This window comes from Argiope bruennichi, chromosome 4 (genome assembly GCF_947563725.1).
Source record: "Argiope bruennichi chromosome 4, qqArgBrue1.1, whole genome shotgun sequence".
NCBI lineage: Eukaryota > Metazoa > Arthropoda > Arachnida > Araneae > Araneidae > Argiope > Argiope bruennichi.
In genome coordinates this window covers 2,352,872-2,372,484 of record NC_079154.1, presented here as the reverse complement: position 1 = coordinate 2,372,484, position 19,613 = coordinate 2,352,872, and the positions used below count along the sequence as shown (strand labels likewise).

Genomic DNA, 19,613 nt, shown 5'->3' with positions numbered 1-19,613 from the left:
GTTTTCTGGTATTCAATTTTGACTAACATTAGTTCTGAATTAATTGGAAATCATAAAGTTCCATATTTATAAGTTGGGTTACTGTTTTGCTAATAGTAAGACTTAAGAATTATTTCCTGAGTTGCCATGGTGTAGGTGACTCCAAGGCAATTCAGTTACTGTATTACCAATACTGTATTACTCAGTATTGGTTAATGCAGTCATTAATCTTTTCTTGCTTTTTCTGCCTGAATGGATAAATACTGACTAACTGTGTAAATTGATGAAATCATTGTTTAAAAATAATGACAGGAATAAGCTTGAAGAATAATTAAATGAAGTCAATAAGTTAAAATAACTTGAGGGGATGAATAAAATCACCACTTTATCTTAGATATCTTAATCTTCAAAAAAGCAATATACTATCACAATCTAGAAAAGGAAAAAGTATTTTTTGTCTTTGTACATTGCCTTAATATTGTTTCATTTTTCTAAAAAACATAGATAATTTGGTTATGTATTTTATTTTGAAATGGTGTACATCATGAGGAGTTTTGTTTAATAAAGGTATTTTCATAAAACATGTCCTTTTTCTTTTTTCTTCATTATCTGCCATACTAAAACTCTTATATAATTATTTTTAAAATTATTTCATTACATGCTTATTTCGATAAAGCTTATTTATTTACATGCACAATGATTTTTCAGACAGGGCAATTTCAAATGGTAGACACTGATAATTCTGATCAATATGCATTATTTATTCACCAAGTAGAAACTGGTGGTGCTGACATTCTTACATTTGACACTTCATCATCTTGTCAAGCCTTTGCATTTGGTGATGCTGCTGGTGAGATGTGAAATAGTTTATAATAATAATGTTATATTTTTTATGTACTTCTGATATTTCTATTAAGTGAATTATGGAAATTTCATTTACTGTTTTCTGTTTCATTCGATTCTGTTATATAAAAATAATTTATTATATTTGACATGTAACTATTTATTTTTTCTTTCATACTTCTAAATAATCTTTTTCTTAAAAGATTATAAAAAAATTAAAAAAACTACTTAAAAGTTTCTTAAGTATATGCTTTTAAGAATACTAAATATTGGACTATTTTCAAATAAGAATCTATTTATCTCAATTTTCATTGTGTCTATAATCAGTTGGTTAAAAAAAAAGCAACTTTTTTTATACCTTTTATATCTATTCTTGCATATATTACTTTTGTGTAATATTTGTTCAAGTATAATCTAGGGTGAAAGTGGGAACCATCTCTCTTTATTCAGTTGTCAGTTATCTTACAGTATGTGCCAAAATATAAAGTACTGAAACTCGGGCATCTCAAACATGTGGTTGCATTTGTCATTGAGGCATAGCTCCAGCTACACGTGTTCTCAATAATGAAAAGGAAGTTGTGTTGTGTAGTTGTTGTGGAAAATGGGTTTCTCAAACGGAGGAAAAAGTATTTTTAGTTGAGCGTTATTTCCGTTCATATGGAAACAGTCGAAAAGGTGGAATGTTCGAAAAAAGTGGCAGAACAATTCCAAGAGAAGTTTAATAAGACAAGTAATAGATCCCTTTCTTCAGGATTTGAGAAGATTGTCATGCAAGGAAAATTCAGATGAATAGACAGTGATATCAACAGGATGGGGCAACCAGCCATTCTACTCGAGCATCTCTAGCCATACTGCAGTAAAACTTTCCTGGATGAATCATTTCATGTTGTACTGACTTCCCATTCCCCCGATCTTGCACCACCTGATGCCTACTTTGGGGTAAGTGTTAAAGGAAAGTGTGTTCAACTATGAAAATCCGCCAAGAATTGTGCCTACATTACATGAGAAAATCATCTATTTTGCAGGAGTCTGCAGTAAATCTTTGTTTCAGGATATGTTTAAAAATCTGCATGAACAATATGAACATTGTCTACAGTGAGGCGGTGCACACTTTGAACACTTACATTATGCATACCGTGGTAAATCAACATGCTAATAGTGTGTATGTATGTATGTTAATTTCTTTTCAGGAAAAAGAAACTCACAGATGACAATAATGTAATTTTGTTCATCTTTTCATTTCAATAATATGTAATTTTGTTCATCTTTTCATTTCAATAATATGCAATTTTGTTCATCTTTTCATTTCAATAATATGCAATTTTGTTCATCTTTTCATTTCAATAATATGTAATTTTGTTCACCTTTTCATTTCAGTACTATATATTTTGACACATACTGTATAAGGAAATTAAAAAATACTGTTTTAAAGGTAGAAATGTGTATTAAAAGATTCTGTGCCTTAAAATGTTCATAAGGAATTGTCTATGCATTTAAAATTGTATTAAATTTGAAATTTTCTAAGGCAACACCTTTCCTAAGGCAACCATGAATAGATTCCTCCGAAAAAATTACCTGTTATGAGTCTTTAAGTGACATTCTGAAACGATGAATAAAAATTCTAGCTTGCCTCAAGGACAAAGCCTTCCCTCCACATTTAAAATTACTTATTATTAAGCAATACAGAAAATTTAATATACTAGAAAACTTGCTCCTAGAAATAAACTGAGATTTTAAATGTGATGTCATTTAAAAATTTTCTAACTGTTTTTTAAAAATATAAAATTACTTTTTAAAGATAAACATGTGAATAAATCGTGTAGAATACCTTCTATTTACATTGAAAAAAGTTCAAAACAATGACTATTATTTTTCAAGATAGGTTTAAAAGTACAAAATTTTATTTTAATATTAGTGAGTCAAAATTTTGTTAGCTCATAGTTTTGAAAATGAGTAGGGATAAACTAATTTGATTTTCAAGCTTATCTTATGATATATTTGTGAAATTTTATGCGGAAAATAGATGTTGCCATTGGAAATTTTGAATTTTTTTTTCTTATTTTAATATATAAATGATCCATTCTGAAAATTGTATTTAAGAAATCTTTAACTGTGCATTAAATACTTTTAATTAATATCCTTTTTTATGATTATATGGTGGACTATGCCAGATTTAAGGTGGATGGCTTCTATTCCACTTTCTGTAATTGTACATTAAAATTGCAATATTTATTAAAGCATGCAATCTTTTATATATGTTTCCATTATCTTTTGTAGGTTATTTACATTTGTATGGGGCCAGTAATGAAGTGCAATTCAATCAGTTCAACAGACCAACAGAATTTGCTGATTCTGTATGTATTTAAATTGCTTCATAAAATTATAAAATCTTTTTTACAGTTTAAATGTAATTTTTTTAAAATCTTTATTTAGGTCGAACCTTTCCAACCAATAGACATAAATGATGAAATTACACCTCTGTCAATAATTCCTATGCCACATTGTGAAGACAAGTTGCTTTCCGATTTACCTCCAGAATTTTGCCAAGTTGTTTACAGGTACTTTCATAAAATATAATATTTGATTATAGAAGAAAAATTATTTTTTAAAGATAAAAATAAAATTGTTAGCTCTCTTTTATTATTATTATTTGTTGTAAAAACATTGGACATTTTATAACATGGAAATATAAGACATTTTAGCTCCCCTTTATGATTTATAGCTTTTAAAATCAGTTGATTTTGTAATGAATTGGTATTTTGATAATAATTTAGAGCTTACTACTTTAGTTTTTAAAAGAAAAGTATATAAAATGATAACCAGTTTTACACATTTTTAACAACAAGTTAACCAATCAAAATTTTTCTCATAATATTTTAAAATTCATTCATGTATAGCATTTTGTTTGAAAATTTTTGTCTAAAAATTTTGCTTATGTTAACTTGTGAAAATTTCTTTCAAAATGATATTATTGTGTAGGAATGTGAGAAGACTTTTTTTTTTTTATCTTTGTGAGAAAATGCTATTGTTTTGTGAATGCAGTTTGTGATGCTGAAAAAAATTGGCCAGACAATGAAAACCATGGATCATTGGAGGTTATCAAATATAGTAATTTGAATTATAGAAAATATTTATATTTTAGAAAAAATTCTTATTGTTTGAATTTTGATTCTAACTAAACTAATTATTAAAATTATCTTGACAAAATCCTGCTCAGCAATTAAAATTTTTATTGCAAAATAGAAATTTTCTCACATGATAATTTGAATTTTAAATAAGACTGATTTTTTTCTCTCTTAACTATTTCTGTAATAAAAGACCTATAATTTTTCATATTGATTGAATCTATTTATTAAACTGCATTTTTTTGTTTTTGTTTTGCTAAATAGTTGATAATATACTGATGAATTTAGTTCAATAATTTAGGTGTTAATATTGATGTAAATATAAGGAAATAATTTAATTATAGTACTATTACCCACTTTTTTTTTTTTTTTGCATCTGCAATGTTTCTTCTTTTTGTTGATCCCCCAAATTAATTTTAAATGGCAATAGATGAAATTTCTCACAATTTATTTTTTCACCAATTTTTACTTCTGTTCATTTGTTCTCTTAATGAGAGTAAAAGTGTATTAATACTATACTGTATTATGTTTTTGTTATGCTATTTAAATAAAAAGAACATCAATCCAGTTGCATTTTATGAGGACTTGAATATTTTTAGTGAAATCATTTTTGCTTTGTAATTATTTGGCTTCTCAATAACAATAATCATTAAGATATGACTTCTGTATTTTCTTTTTTAAATTGTAATTTTTTTATTTTATTTGAAACCTTTTGCAGACCAACACCACCTATTGATCCATTAATTCTGAATTCTATGAAAATGGTTCGATCAATTGGTTATGCTCCTAATCCTGGAAATCGGCGGCGTAATCAGGTTCCATATCAACTGGATAATAAACAACTGGACTCTCCTGTATCTCGAGGTAATTTAGCTTAATTTCTGATTTTTCACATATTAATTTCTTTATTGTTTAACCTCTAAATTAATATTATAAATATTTAGATTTTAAAGGAAAGTGCGTTTCTTTTGATATAAATGCATGAAATAAAGTTGCTTCGTTTAAACATTTTTTCTACGGCGAGTTTTTTTGGGCTTTATATATTCATTTCAATAGCTATTATTGTTCAGAATGTGTCGCCTTTATTTTTATTTACTTCTTTTGTATCCTGTTCTTCAGCTGAAATGTGTTTTTTTATAACTAATGATTTCAATAAGAGGTAATTTTTAAAAAATTCATTTAAATATTTTTCTTATTAAAAAAAAAAGAGAGCAAATTCTTAAATAAGGATTCTGCAAGAATAGAAATAATTTTTTGTTTTGTTTTGTTTCAAAAATGGTGAGCAATGTAATTACTTTTTTTTCCAGCTTTCTTAATATAAGTTAAAGTGTCACAACTAAAATAAAATAATAAAAGCATTATTTTTAATAGACCATTTTTAATTATATATACATATTTATCTATAGATTTTATATAATTGAAGAACAGTGAAAAATAGTTAAATTGTACATTTGTGGAACATTGTCATGGATGTGAAAATTTTGTAATTTGCCTTTGGAAGATAATTATTAAATGCTTTTGGCAAACAGTTTGTTTACTGAGAATATTAGTTGTATTTCATATGAATTAAATCTCTTATGCATAAGTTGATGTTCTTGATTCTTCTAAAAAATATTTTTAAGCTTCAAATTGTAATAGACATTAAAAACCATGGCATTTTAATAATCTTTATACATGGTAGCTTTCTATTCATTGGATATACAAACCATCCTAATAGAGTTGAAACTTGTACCATTGTAGTTCCATTAAAAACACTACAGTCTGGGTATTCTCTTATAATTTCATGTTGTGTTAAGTGATACTGTATTTTTTTTTAGCCTCATATAAATTGGTCAACAAGATAATTAATAAAATCTTACTTCAGTTGCTTTTAACAATGGAAAGAAATATTTGAAGTTGAAACAATGAAAATGGTTTAAATTTCAGTGCAACAATAAAATGTATTCTTAACAATTATCAAAAATAATTTAAATTAAAATGTCACACTTCTGGTAGAAAATATACAACAACTATATTTGTATTATTAAAAAGACATTTCCTTTGAATTTTTAAAAAAGTTTTATAATTCTAAATCGCATAGTGTGACCTGTAGAAGATGAAACGTAAGTGAGTTTGCTTTGAATTTGATACTTTGTCCAATTTATTTATTTAAGTAGCCAAAGTATTAGAAATTTCACTCTATGAAACAAAAAAGTAGTAAAATTAAAAATATGTAATGCATTTAAGTTTTTTCATAGTATTAAAATAATTATTTCATTATTAAAAAATGATTTTAACTGGAACTAAGAGACAACGTTATGTACAGAAATGTGTGTTCCCTTTTCATCTTGGATCATTTGTCTATTTTGTGATCAATGAATTTTTGGATTTTTGTTGTATTGCATTAATAACTTTTCTGTTTTAGATGATGGTCCTGATTTGGTTCCCAATCGATATTTAAAACAAGAAATAAAGTATACAAAAATGGGTCTGGATGAGATTGATTTCAATCGATTTAATCAAACGAGTTTTTCAGGTCTTGAAGCAAATTTACCCAATTCTTACTGTAACAATATGATCCAGGTTAGTATCTTTACTATTTTGTGACATAATTAATTGTGTGTTTCAGCATGATACTGTCTATTTGCATACTATATAAGATGCCTTCTGATTGATTTTAGAATTAATTTTGTTGCAAAAGGGAAAAATAGAAATGTCTTTTAATTTAATTATTCAATATGAAGGTTTTTTGCATCAATATAATGAAAGCAGAGCCGGCCATCTGCAGGGTGCGTCTGGTGCTATGCATCCGGACCCCGCGACTGAAAGGGGCACTTCAAGAAGTCACAAGTCTCTTGGCTATGAAGTAATTCTGGCAAACAAATAGCTTCAACTTCAGAAATTACAATTCAAATTCAACTGGAGAAGAAAGTTCAGCACAAAGTCCACAGTCTAGCAATGTTGAAATGGTGAAATTTGTTGAAGTATCGTTTGTTTATACAAATGTGACTGAATCAGAATATAATGATGAAAATGACAATAACAAATATGATCAAAAGAGTATAAATGATCCTGGTTTATGGCCATTATTATAATTGATAAATTTAGAATGTTTTGCGTTAAAATCGAACCTCTGCAACACAAAGGAGTTTTTGTTAAAAATACTGAAGGTAGATCATTTTCCACTACATACTATTTTAAAAAATGCCAAATGGCGAAGCTCAACTTCATTCCTGATTAATTTGTTGAAAGATGCAAGACTCCGTATTTTATTTTTGTTGTATACTGTTTTCAAAAAGAAGAGGAAATGACCAAACTATACAATATATAGGTGACTATAATAACTGGAGGAAGTTGTCAAATGTATTCCAAGATCATAAACGCTCTAGTTTTACAACTAGAGTGTTCATGATCTTGGAAAGAATGAATAAACGCTCTATTAATTTATTTATTGCTTAGAAAGAATTATTAAAACGACTAAATTTATGTTCGACTATTGATAAAACAAATCAAATTAATATAAGTAAGGAAACGGCGCAACTCAAATTTCTATTTCAAAGAATTGTAGATGTGATTCTATTTTTATTGTATAATAATCTTCTACTTCGAGGATCCCACGAAATAATAAGCGAGTCTAATAATGGAAATTTTTTAAGTTGAATCGAATTATTAAGTAAATACGATCCAGTGCTAATGGATCATATAAATAAAATAATAAATTCTAAAAATAGAATTGTGCTTCATTTAGCACATAGATCACAAGAACAAATTATTTCTACATTAGGAAATGAAGTAATTAACAAAATTAAACATGATATAAGAGCAGCCATGTACTATAGTATCCAAATTGGAATGTACTCCTGATATTTTCCATAAGGAACAAACTTCAATCATTATTAGATATGTAAATTTTGAAGAGAAAAGGTTAATTATAAATGTTTCATTTATAGGGTTTATTGAATTAACTGATCTGACTAATGAAGGACTAGCCAAAACTCCTTTGGAAAGATTAAGCAAACTTGATTTAGATATTATGAATTGAAGAGGGCTAGCATACGACAATGGTAGCAACATGAAAGAGAAATATTAAGGTGTACAGTCTAGAATACTTTCTCTAAACCCGCTTGCAATTTATGTGCCTTGCCTATCACACTCCTTTAATTTATTAATTTGCAATGCCGCTCTAGCAATATACATTGTAAATTTTTTTTTTGGATATTACGATACTTATTTTCTGCATCTACAATAAGATTGTTAAATTCTAGAAAAGCATTTAAACATTACTCTTAAACCATTATGTGACACTCGTTGGAAAGCCAAAATACAATTTGAACAAACTTGTAATGCTCTAGAATAAGTTATACTAACGATAATACAGCGGTATCCGAAGATAAAAGTTTATTAGATGCAATACAAGAAATACCATTTATTTTATGTTTAATAGTATGGTTTGCAATATTGTCCAAAATTAACACTATCAATAAACTATTTCAAACAAAAACATTTGTTCTTCACTCAGCTTTCAATTTAGTCAATAAAATTAAAACTGAAATCCGAAATTTAAGAGCAAAATTTAACACATTTTTAGATGAAACAAAAGTGCTAGCACATAATTTGAACATTTCAGAACATTTTCTGTGAAATCAATTCGAAAAAGGAAAAGATAATATTCCAAATTAGCAGAAGACGAAATTATAAAAAAACCAGTAGAGGAATTTAGGTGTTACTTTTTTAACACTGTAATTGATACTGTTATTGTGCAAATAGAAGATAAATTTAAAAATATAAAAATATTATTTCTGATTTCAAATTAATTACTGATGTAAAAACTTTAGAAAAATATGAATTAAAGAAATGTTCCAAAAACCTTGTAAAGTTTTATAACACAGACGTAGATGAAAACCTAATCCAGGAAATTTGTTTGCTACAGGATTAATTTTGAATGAAAGAGATGTAAATAAAGCACAAGACGTATTGCAATGCATACTAAATAATAATTATAATGTATTAACTGTGTTAAAACTGTTCTTTATGTTGCTTGCCAGTTACCATAGCAAGTGCTGAGCGCTCTTTCAGTAAATTAAAATTAATAAAGAATTATCTTCGGTCAAGCATGTGTTCAGAACGGTTAAACGTACTTGTTATATTAAACATCGAAAAAGAAATTGTAAAAAAATTTAATTTTTCTGAAGTAATTGATGTATTAGCAAAAAGAAAATCACACGTTAAATAAGCATGCATCAATAATATGTGTTCGTGTTTGTATTTTTTTATTTTACTTCACAAAAAATTAGGGCCAAAAGGGTTTCTTGCACCCGGGCCCCTTCATAGAGAAGGCTGGCTCTGAATGAAAGGTAATGAAATACGTGACTTTTAAATTAAATTAAATTGTTCTCATCTATCGTGGATGTCTTTTATTGTGAGAATGTACTGTTTAATTGTAGCTGTTTGGTTAATTGTAATTGCTGATTAATTATAAAAGCAGTCCATAACTATTATGCTACTTGAAATAATAGACCCAGAAGATCATTCGCATAATATGAATGACCTATCTGTTCTAATTTGTAAGAGAGTTATATAAAAAAATTCAACCCACCACTATTTCCATTCATTTGAGCTGTATAGTTCATTTACAAACATGACTGAAATTTTCACATTCCCTTTATTATATCTCGCATTGGTTCAAGTCAAATAATCATTGCTATAGCTATTGTATTCTCGATGGCATACGCAACACATTATATATATATATATATATATATATAATATAATATATATACTGTACACCCTTATTGAGTATCCATACTTATTGTGGCCCATCAGGTATTTTCTAAACAGCTAGAGATAGACATATAATTCCTGTTGGTAAAGTGCTTTAAATGAAGAGGAAAAATTATTTTTTAGGTTATTTGAATCCATAAATGTCTTTCTTCAAACAACTTTACAAATTTTACAAAAATGAACACATTTTAGCTTTTACTAATTCTATTTTTTTCTTTAATGTTATGAGTCATATATAGTCAAAAATTGCTGATATTGTGAAACATATCAGCAATGTTATGTCCCATTATTTCATGACTAAAATTTGGTTAGTTATATAACTCTCTACCATAGATGGGGATATATACAAATTTATCAAAAGGAACAATTTGAGAAAGTAACATAATAGTACATAATTTCAATTTGCAAATGACCTTATTAAATCTTACTTGAGGCACGAATTTAGCTGCAAAATTCATCTAAAATAGAGATTTTCAATGCTTCATACACAACCAGTTTTAGTTGTTGAAAAACTTTTTTTTTGTTTGACATATTACAGTGTCAAGAATAATTTATTAAATGATATTGATAGTACTGGAAATTATATAAAAAAAATATCTTTCTGAGAAATATATTTATTAACACAAACAGCATAAAATATAATTCTTCTCATCATTTAAAATATTTTTCTAACTGGAACTATGTATCTATTTCAAATTTAGAATTTTGCTTTTTATATAGAATGTCCATGATAAGAATGGACATCTTGTATATATCTGTATATACTATAGGATCAAAAGTATCCAGACAACTTCAGATTTATACATTTTTTTCAATTTCTCATGGTATGTTTGATAAATTGTCCTTGAACTTTGATCTCATGCTTGAACACACATCTTATAATGAAGATTCAATCATAAAGATATATGAATTACAACATTTTGTGATTCGATATATGCTACATAATTAAAAGTATCCAAACCCTTTTATGTTTGACTTATTCTGCAGAGAATGACTAACATGGAGTGAGGCGCCTGTTTCTGAAACAATAGCTTCTACTGTATGAAAAAGGCTGTCAAGTGTTTTGAAATGTTTCTGCAAGCATTGTGCTCCATTCTTTGAAATAGATCTGGTGAACCTATCACTGATGCTAGATATTGTGCTGAGCTGTATATATTCATTCCATAGATATTCAGGAACTGGACTGGCCTGCTTGGCAGAATCTCTAGATCAACATCAGCAAGAATTGAAAGACAATGTTTATGTGCTACCCGATCATGTGCATAAGAATCAGAAGACCAACATGCAGCAAGAATCAAGGCAGTTATTCTTAAGAGAAATTCAAATGGAGATGTTCTCATTCCATGCATTCCAATTATTTCGACCAACGTGCCTTTCGATTTCAAACTGCTGCAATTCCCTATTCACATTCTCGATGACCATCAACGAGGCGAAAGGTCAGTCACTTCAAGTGTGCAGATTGAACCTAGAAAATTCACGTTTCTCACATGGCCAGTGGTATGTTAGATGCTCACGAGTCAGACAACCAAGAAATTTAATTGTTTTTTCTGAAGTTGGAAAAAACAAAAAATATTTTCTGCCCTAAAACACTTAAATAATAAAGCAAAAAAAAAAAGAATATTATTTATACTTCTCATTTATATATCATTCAATTTTATTGAATGTATACATTGTCAATAAGAAAATAAGTATCATTCTTTCTATCATTACTAATTAAATAAAATAGTCATTTCAAACGATATTCCCAAAATTATTTCTTCTGCAGCAGCAATGTGCCGGGTATCAGCAAATGACTTAATAAACAGTCCAGTCATGCAGACAAATCATCTGCAGGTGTTTTTGTTTCCAGTGCAGGGTCTCAAAGTGACACTCCTTGGTGAGAGGAAGGTGTCCCTTTTCTCTTTGGAGAGGGGATCAAAACCAAATGCTTTAATGAATTACGATTTAGGAGATTCCAAAAGTGAAATAAAAGCCATCATTGAGAGAAAGAGGATGAAGGCAGAAACTGAAATTACTACTCTCTCTAGCTTGACAGTCCATTCTCCAATTTTAATTGAATTGAACATTCATTGATGTTCATATGTAGTTTTCTGTTATAATATCTAAATATCATGAATTCTATATTTTGAATTGTAAAAATGAAACTTTTAAGTATATCTATTTTCAAGTTGAAAAATATTTAAAAGTAGTAACTATGCATGCATTTTGATGTTAAAATTCCTTTCAGTGCATTGTACTTCTATAGAGAATATATGGCAAAATTGTTTTTTTTTTTTTTACCACTTTTATAAGAAATAAAAGCTGACAGCATCGAATGAGTGATTGAGGCTTGGACGCTGATTCTTTGGTTTTCCTAATTTTTTAAAAATTTATTGGCAAGTAAAATTAGTGAAATTTGTCTAAATGTTGACACTGAGAGCTCTGTCAAAACTTTATTTTGTGATATCTAGGAAAAAGAGGACACTTGTTTGCTGGCGACCGTAAGTACACTAATGGTCATATATTTTCATATGAAATAAAATTTAACAAAATTGGTACTGACACTGGGATTTTAGAACTTTGCTGTGGTTTCTTTTCCATTGAGAACATGCAGTTAAATACTGTTTTAGAAATTTCAAAAATGATGACTAGTGGTGAGATAAACAGCCACATATCTAGAGGATTTGAAATTTCATCTGAAACAAAAAATTTCATAATTTTATTTCTGCTATTGTGACTGGGGGGCTGCTTCTTTGGTTTTTCTCTTTATTTAAAATCTATAAATGAGATAAATTTGACTTTTGTTTCTGCCCAATATTGGCACATTGAATATTTACTTATTAAATGAATTTATATAATTGGATGATATAACCATGGACAATCATACATTGGATTCTATGTTATTTTAATTATGAAGCTCTAAGGCAAATCAAAAACAAAAGAAATTTTATTAACATAAAAATATTAGATGGTAAGTCATATATCATTATATGATTAAAATTAAATATTTTTTTTTTTTTTTTTTTTTTTTTTTTTTTTTTTTTTTTTAGATAAAGCAAATGTGAAACCTAATGTTTTGAAATTTTAGTGATTTAAATGGTAGACAGTATGGAAATATGAATGTTTTATTGAATGCTGATAAAATAATCATTGATTTATATATTTTACATTTGATCAAGATTTGAATTGAAAACCTTATTACTTTCTATATTTGAATGCTTAATTCCTCCCTCCCTCAGAGTAATGGAATGTGAAAATGAAAGACTAAATCCAGGATTTTCAAGCTGTATTAAATTTATTGCATAAAAGATTTGGTTCTGTTTTCAAGCATAATTCTTGTAATTATTTTTACTTAAAAATTTGTATGATGTCAATATGATTTTTAAGCATTTTATATTCTTTCAGATTCTGTATTTTATTGAGCCTCTAAGAAGCGCTCTTCTGAGTCATCTGTGTCAGCGAGAATTTTGTCTTTCATGTGAATTAGGATTTTTATTTCATATGTTAGATACAGCTGAAGGTTTGCCTTGTCAGGTAAATGTGCCAGTCTTCTATGAATTATCTTTAAATCAATGTTTTTTTATCATATTTGTAATTGATTTGGTAATGTAAATAATTTAGAAAGGATTTCATTTTGTTTAATATCCTACATAATTTATTACATCATTTTCAAAGAGAGCTCAAAATAATGGTTAATTGATTGAGAGCTGGAGATGCAAGCTACTTTTATTATTATGTGTACTTTTTTTTATGTGGGTGAGTGCATGCATGCATTTTAATTTCTCTGGATGTATTGTAACAGCTATTTTTCCATTTTAGGTATAACAAAGTACTTTTATTTAAGATTTAATTAATCGATATTTTGTTGGCCAATGATACATGTTACATTTTTTCTTTGAAATGTTCATATAGAAGGGATTACTGTTTTTGCTTTTTAAATATAATTGAACTTAAATTTATGTGAAATTATTTATAATAATTCTTGGTATTTTTGTCTAGGCTGCTAATTTTTTGAGAGCATTTCGCACTATTCCCGAAGCATCAGCTCATGGCCTGATTATAAATGACATTAATGAATCTAAGAAAAAAGAAAATCTACCAACATTAGTCCAAAGTTGGACTCGTTTTATGCTTCAACAGCTGAATGCAGTAATATTTTTGTCTCTTTTTTTGTGTATTAAATGTTAATATTCAATTATCTATTCAGGACATCCCAAAAAAAAGTTGAGGCTTTAATTTTTTAAAATATTGCTCCTAGCTCTATTCTTCCTTCCAAGTTTCTTTTAAGATGGTAAGCAATTAGATGAATACACTTTAACTTCTGTGGAGATTAATAACGAAAAGTCAAAATTTTCTTTGCTTGTCATAATGTAAAAGTATCAGCAAAATGTTTTTAAATCTTCAGCAATGCACATGCAAAGTTTCATGCTTATGTCTATTTCCAGAGATATAAAAAAGGCTAATTTTTTTACTTTTATGACCTGTTTTACATATCTCAGATTAGTTTTTGAATTGGTCATTTTTTGCACATTCCAGTAATAATATACATATCGCAAAAGGGTGAAGTCAGAAAATAATAATTTCTTATTAATTCTTTTTAAATTTAAAAAATTGTCAAATGGTATTTTAATTGAAGTGTTTACAAAACTTGTTCAAAATGAATATATATCTTTACTTATATAAAATTGCATCTATCTAACAATATTTGCACAACTTATCAGCATCTCAAAATGCTTCTCATTATTGAAATACATCGTTTTTAGATTTAATACATGCAGACTCTTCTGAGCAAAGAATGTTGGAATCGCACTATTTCTTTGAGTTATTTTAAATGCTCCCATTTTTCTTTCCTTTTTTACAAGTTAAAGTTACAACTGTTGACTGACTAAAGTGAGTTACATGAATGATGATAGTTAAATGATGTATTACTTGAAAAATATTTGCTTATGATAAATTTCAATATTAAATATGCAATTCTAAATTAAATGTTTCCAAGTAAATTTCTAATAAGCCTCTCTAATTGTGGAGTTAAACATCTCACTGGAACTTAATTAGATAAATGGCTGAAACTTTATGTGTGCATAGATGAATGTAAGAGAAACATTTTACTTGTTGATAATTTTACATTCTAAGGTTATAGAAAAATTAACTTTTTATTATCAATGTTTATAGAAGCCAATGTGTTTTCATGCAATTTCCTAAATTACTTGAGGAAACTGCAGTTGGAAGTGTTATTTGAGGGCAATATTAAGGAAAATAAATACTCGTTCTATTTTTTTAGACATCGCGTAGATTGAAATATTCAGTTTTAAACAAAATATGAAATGTTCTTGAATTGATTATTTCACCACATACATGCACACACACATTTGTATGTATAATTTAGTGGTGTTTGTTCCTTATTATTTTTGTGCGAACATAATTTTGTTGTTAAGTATACCTTTACATTTCTCGAATACAAAATTTTAGATTTGACTATCAAATAACAATATATTTCATTATGGAGAACATAACAGCTTGACATCTTCATTCATTTAACTACCCATTTACGTATATATATATATATATATATATATAATGTTTCAAAAGTTTTAAGTAAAAGGGAGAATGTTTTATTTGCAAAAAGGAGAATGTGCTAAAGTAATTAAAAGAAATTTTTTGTTGATTTTTAAAGTAAAAAAAGGGCAATAGCATTATAGAGAAGAAACAGATCAAAGTTAACTTAAAACCAACATTTCCTATTTATGCATTATTCTTCTTCCCTTACTTTGATAGGTTGAACTTGTGTTCCGTATTATATATAGTTGAAATACATAGAATATTGTGATGTCATTAGTAGCAATTAATCAAAAGACAAAAATCGCATAAATATTTTTAAAAATTAAATCATAAGAGTAAATACATTACACAGAAAGTGCCATCTAATAAGAAAATCAAAGAAATCAATATTTAAAATTTTTCTATATCGAATGATGCAGAATTGTTGGGAAATTTTTGTTCCTCACTTTAGGTTGTTAGTCTATGGATCTGCAAAGAATGAAACATCTTTGATATTTCTTTTTTGAGTATATTAAGAATTTAGTTTAAATATCTTTAAAGTATCAGAATAAAATATCATGCTAGTGTTAATAAGTAGGATAAACACTTTTTTCTGTTCCTTTCCCTGAAAATTCATCCATATAATAAAATTTTTTGCCGTTATAACTTGTGTGTATTAAAATATGTATATCATAATTTTTTTGAAATGCTTTTTTAAAGACAAACTTATTGCTTGGCATGGGCAATTAAAAAGCTAATAAATAATTGATATTTTATTTTATATTTGGTCATTTTGTTCTCTTTCTTAAAGTATAAAATTTCTGTCTTTTTTTTTTTTTTTTTTTTTTTTAATTCTAGAAAAGAATAATGTACAAATGCAAAGCATTGTATTATTCAATTTTCAAGAGAAACATTTTGAGTATATATGAAATATACAAAGTGTATCAATTAGTAATAATATAATTTTTTTTTATCAGGAAGACATTATTAATTTGTAAGATTTAAACTTTTACTGTGCTATAAAAATTTTGGTATTCTACTGCATGCTTTAAAATTTATTATTATTTTTTTAATATTGACTTGTTAAAAAGCTGTTAAAAAAGTACTTATTGTCTTAATTAAAATGAAAATACCTAATAAATATAAATTCAATTGTATATATTTGATCAATGTTTTATTTTTACTTCTAACAATTTTTTTTTATTTTTATAGTCAGTGATTAAATAGAATTAAATTCTTAAAATTGCTTTAAACTATGATTGATTGAAGTAATTATTCATTAGGAAACTGCAGATGTGAATGATCATATTTCTGAAGAAAATGTATCCGAGTAAGCCAAAATATTTCATTAGTTTCATTTTTAGGTCTTTAGTTTCATAATTAATTTAATTTGCATTTTTCTTTCATTTATATTTTTATTCATTAATGTAATTTTCATTTGTTATCTTTATACTATGTTTTTTTTAATTTTTGAGAATTAGAACCCTAACTCTGCTAAATTTAAGCCACACTGAGAGTGTTACTTATTGGCTTGATTTTTTCTTGCCAAACTTTATATAGATGTTATTTTCATTGATATATCATTATGTGGCAATATTTCTAATTCAATAAATGTTTTTTTTTTTTCAATTAGTAAAAGTTAAAAAAAAAAAAAACTTATGTGCCATTTACTTTATTGAGACATTTTTATTTTGTACAAATAAATTTATTCATCACAAATGCAGGAACACATCCATAATGACATCACTTTTTGGAGCAAAACTGTTTAGCTGCAACAGTTGCCGTTGTAGAACTGAAACTTGTCAGGAAACTACTACTTTATTAACTCAGTTGTTGTATCCAGGTGTGTATATCATTTTCCCTTATTTATAATTGTATTTTTTCAAAATGATTGATTGTATAGTTTATCAAATGTTATTTTGAATAAATTATGTACCAGACTTTAGAATGTAACCTAAAAATGACGTTATATTAAAAATAATTTTTATTTTGTTTATAATAAAATTAACAGTGAGTTAAAGTAAAATTTTATTTATTCAATTTTTTATCATGTGAGAATATGATGTTGTTTTGGCTTGAGGTTTTTGAAGCCTCAAAATGAGTAGGCAACAAATTGACGATTTATCGCTTTTGAGGCATCAATTTTACCCTTTTAGGGTGATTAGAAAAAAATGTGGAAGGTAGTTCATTTGACTAAAATTACAACTTGATTTCCAAATTATACATTCTGTGAATTCTTACGAATTGTCTTAATTAATTTAAGTCATTAACCAGTTTAAACCGGTTTGAAACAATCACAAGACTATCAAATTACATGCGTTGATATTTAGAAAAACTTTTTTTTTTTTTTTCCCATCTTAAAATTGGTCAAGCTCCAAAACTTTGTTTGCCAGCAAGAAAAATTGAAAAAAAAAGTTCAAAAAACATTATCATTATATATATATATATCGAGAGAGAGAGGGATGGAGACTGATAGAGAAGTCTCTTGATTGTTTCAAACCGGTTTTAACTGTTTAATGACTTAAATTAATTAAGGCAAATAATGACTTAAAAATAATAATGTTCTCATATGATAACTTTAAATTTGCGATCGTAGATTTCATTTAAAAAAAATTTATAATATTTTTGCTTTTATTTATTGACAATATTTTTGCTTATAAATTTATTTTATTCTTGTTTTATTTCTCTTTTTAAAATTCTCCTCAAAAATTAAGTAAGTAGTAAGTAATTTTAAGGTTTTTATATAAAAATTTTATTATTGTCTTTGGGATTTCAAACGAATTATATGCTTCATTGTTTTAGAAATATAATTGTTCTAAATAAAACTTATTGAGTCAAAAATTCAATTTCATAAATAATGCATTATAACTTTATCAAAATACTTGAATCGTTTTTGATTATTTTTCTTATAATTGCAATAATGCTGGCAATAAAAGAAGCAAAGTATTCTTATATTCTAAATTCTATCATTTGTAAATTCAGCAATTCATACTCTTTTTCTTTTCTTTTTTTTCTTTTAATAAATCATTTTAATTTAAAATTTATGCACTTCCAATTGGCAGCCATATTAATTTTTTAGTAAATAGTATAAATTTCAAATCTTTGTTTTTTATTGTTGCTTCTTTGACCCTAGGTAAATTAATAATTACATAATATTACATCGAATTACATAAATATTGGGATTGTAATCATCTTTGCATAATTTTGAATAATATATTAAAAATATTTTTACTTTGCTGGTTTGAGTAAATAATTTTTTATAAATTTAATTTAAGAATCATAAAAAAAATTATAGGAAACATAGTTAAAATTATAATTTAATTTTTATCTTTACTCTGATTTAAAAAAGAAAAATTCCCTTTTCAGAAGCAACTATCCTTTAAATGCTATTTTCAACATTTGCTCTCATTTTATTTTTAAAAAAATAGAGTTCAATTTAGTTTAAATTTTTTATATAATTTAAGATATAATTCATTGATAAATACTGTCCATCAAAAAGAAGACACTTTCTTTTGCTCAGAATCAATAAAAACTGAATTCAAGGAAATTATGTCATTCAATTTGAAAATATGTTCTCTTTAAAAATTTGTAAACTGCACTCATTTAAATTACCCTTACATATTTACATTTGCATATTATTAAATGTTTCCAATTGCAGGCCAAATTTTTGTCTTTTATATGATATGTGATGAGAAATTTCTAGTTTTATAATTTTAGACAAATCGGTTTAAAAGAACTGGCAATATGCAGTATATACAGGGTGATTATAATTATAGTTACGATTTCAAAAACAGACAATTTTAAAACTACTGGTCAGAATGACTTGATATTTTATCAGAACAATCGCGAAGCAATGGAATTTTGTTTGTTGAAGAGGGGGGGGGGGATCAAAATGTAACGATAGATGACGCTCTCATGGAATAAACACCTTACTGATGGGTGGTTAAGGCATAAGTTGTTCGATATGCTCTCCGCCTTGTTCCGCTACTAACTATAAGCGCAAAACGGCATGCTCCACAACAAATCGGAGGGTATCTGTGCTGACAAAATGGATGTGGTGTATGATGCTTACCTTCAAGTCTGCTAGATTCTCAATCCGCTCGCTGTAAACAACATTCTTCAAGACACCAAATCCAGAAATCACACGTGTTTAAGACGGAAGAACGTGGCGACCACGTTGTCGGAAAATGGCGGCTTATGATCCTATCATCTCCGAAATGAGCATTCACCATCTGCTTCAAAGGGGTAGAAATGTGCGGAGTAGCGCCATCTTGTATGAATATGGTGCAAGTAACGGGACCCGCAGGTGTGATCTTCTGGAAGAAAAACCAACCGACGATAAACGCTGCCGTTATTCCGCACCACACAGTGACCTTTTCATACTGAAAA

At 27.1% G+C, this 19,613-nt stretch overlaps 1 protein-coding gene across 1 annotated transcript in view; it reads left to right on the top strand.

Annotated features, from left to right (window-relative positions):
* The window catches only part of LOC129966034 (PAN2-PAN3 deadenylation complex catalytic subunit PAN2-like), a 63,328-nt gene that overhangs the window by 9,075 nt on the left and 34,640 nt on the right, over positions 1 to 19,613 (top strand). Inside the window, exons 7-15 of the mRNA XM_056080381.1 lie at positions 688 to 829; positions 3,100 to 3,176; positions 3,256 to 3,380; positions 4,666 to 4,811; positions 6,352 to 6,509; positions 13,092 to 13,220; positions 13,686 to 13,835; positions 16,508 to 16,554; positions 16,949 to 17,067. Coding sequence (XP_055936356.1) covers positions 688 to 829; positions 3,100 to 3,176; positions 3,256 to 3,380; positions 4,666 to 4,811; positions 6,352 to 6,509; positions 13,092 to 13,220; positions 13,686 to 13,835; positions 16,508 to 16,554; positions 16,949 to 17,067 — 1,093 coding nt within the window. The remainder of the gene's footprint in view (positions 1 to 687; positions 830 to 3,099; positions 3,177 to 3,255; positions 3,381 to 4,665; positions 4,812 to 6,351; positions 6,510 to 13,091; positions 13,221 to 13,685; positions 13,836 to 16,507; positions 16,555 to 16,948; positions 17,068 to 19,613) is intronic.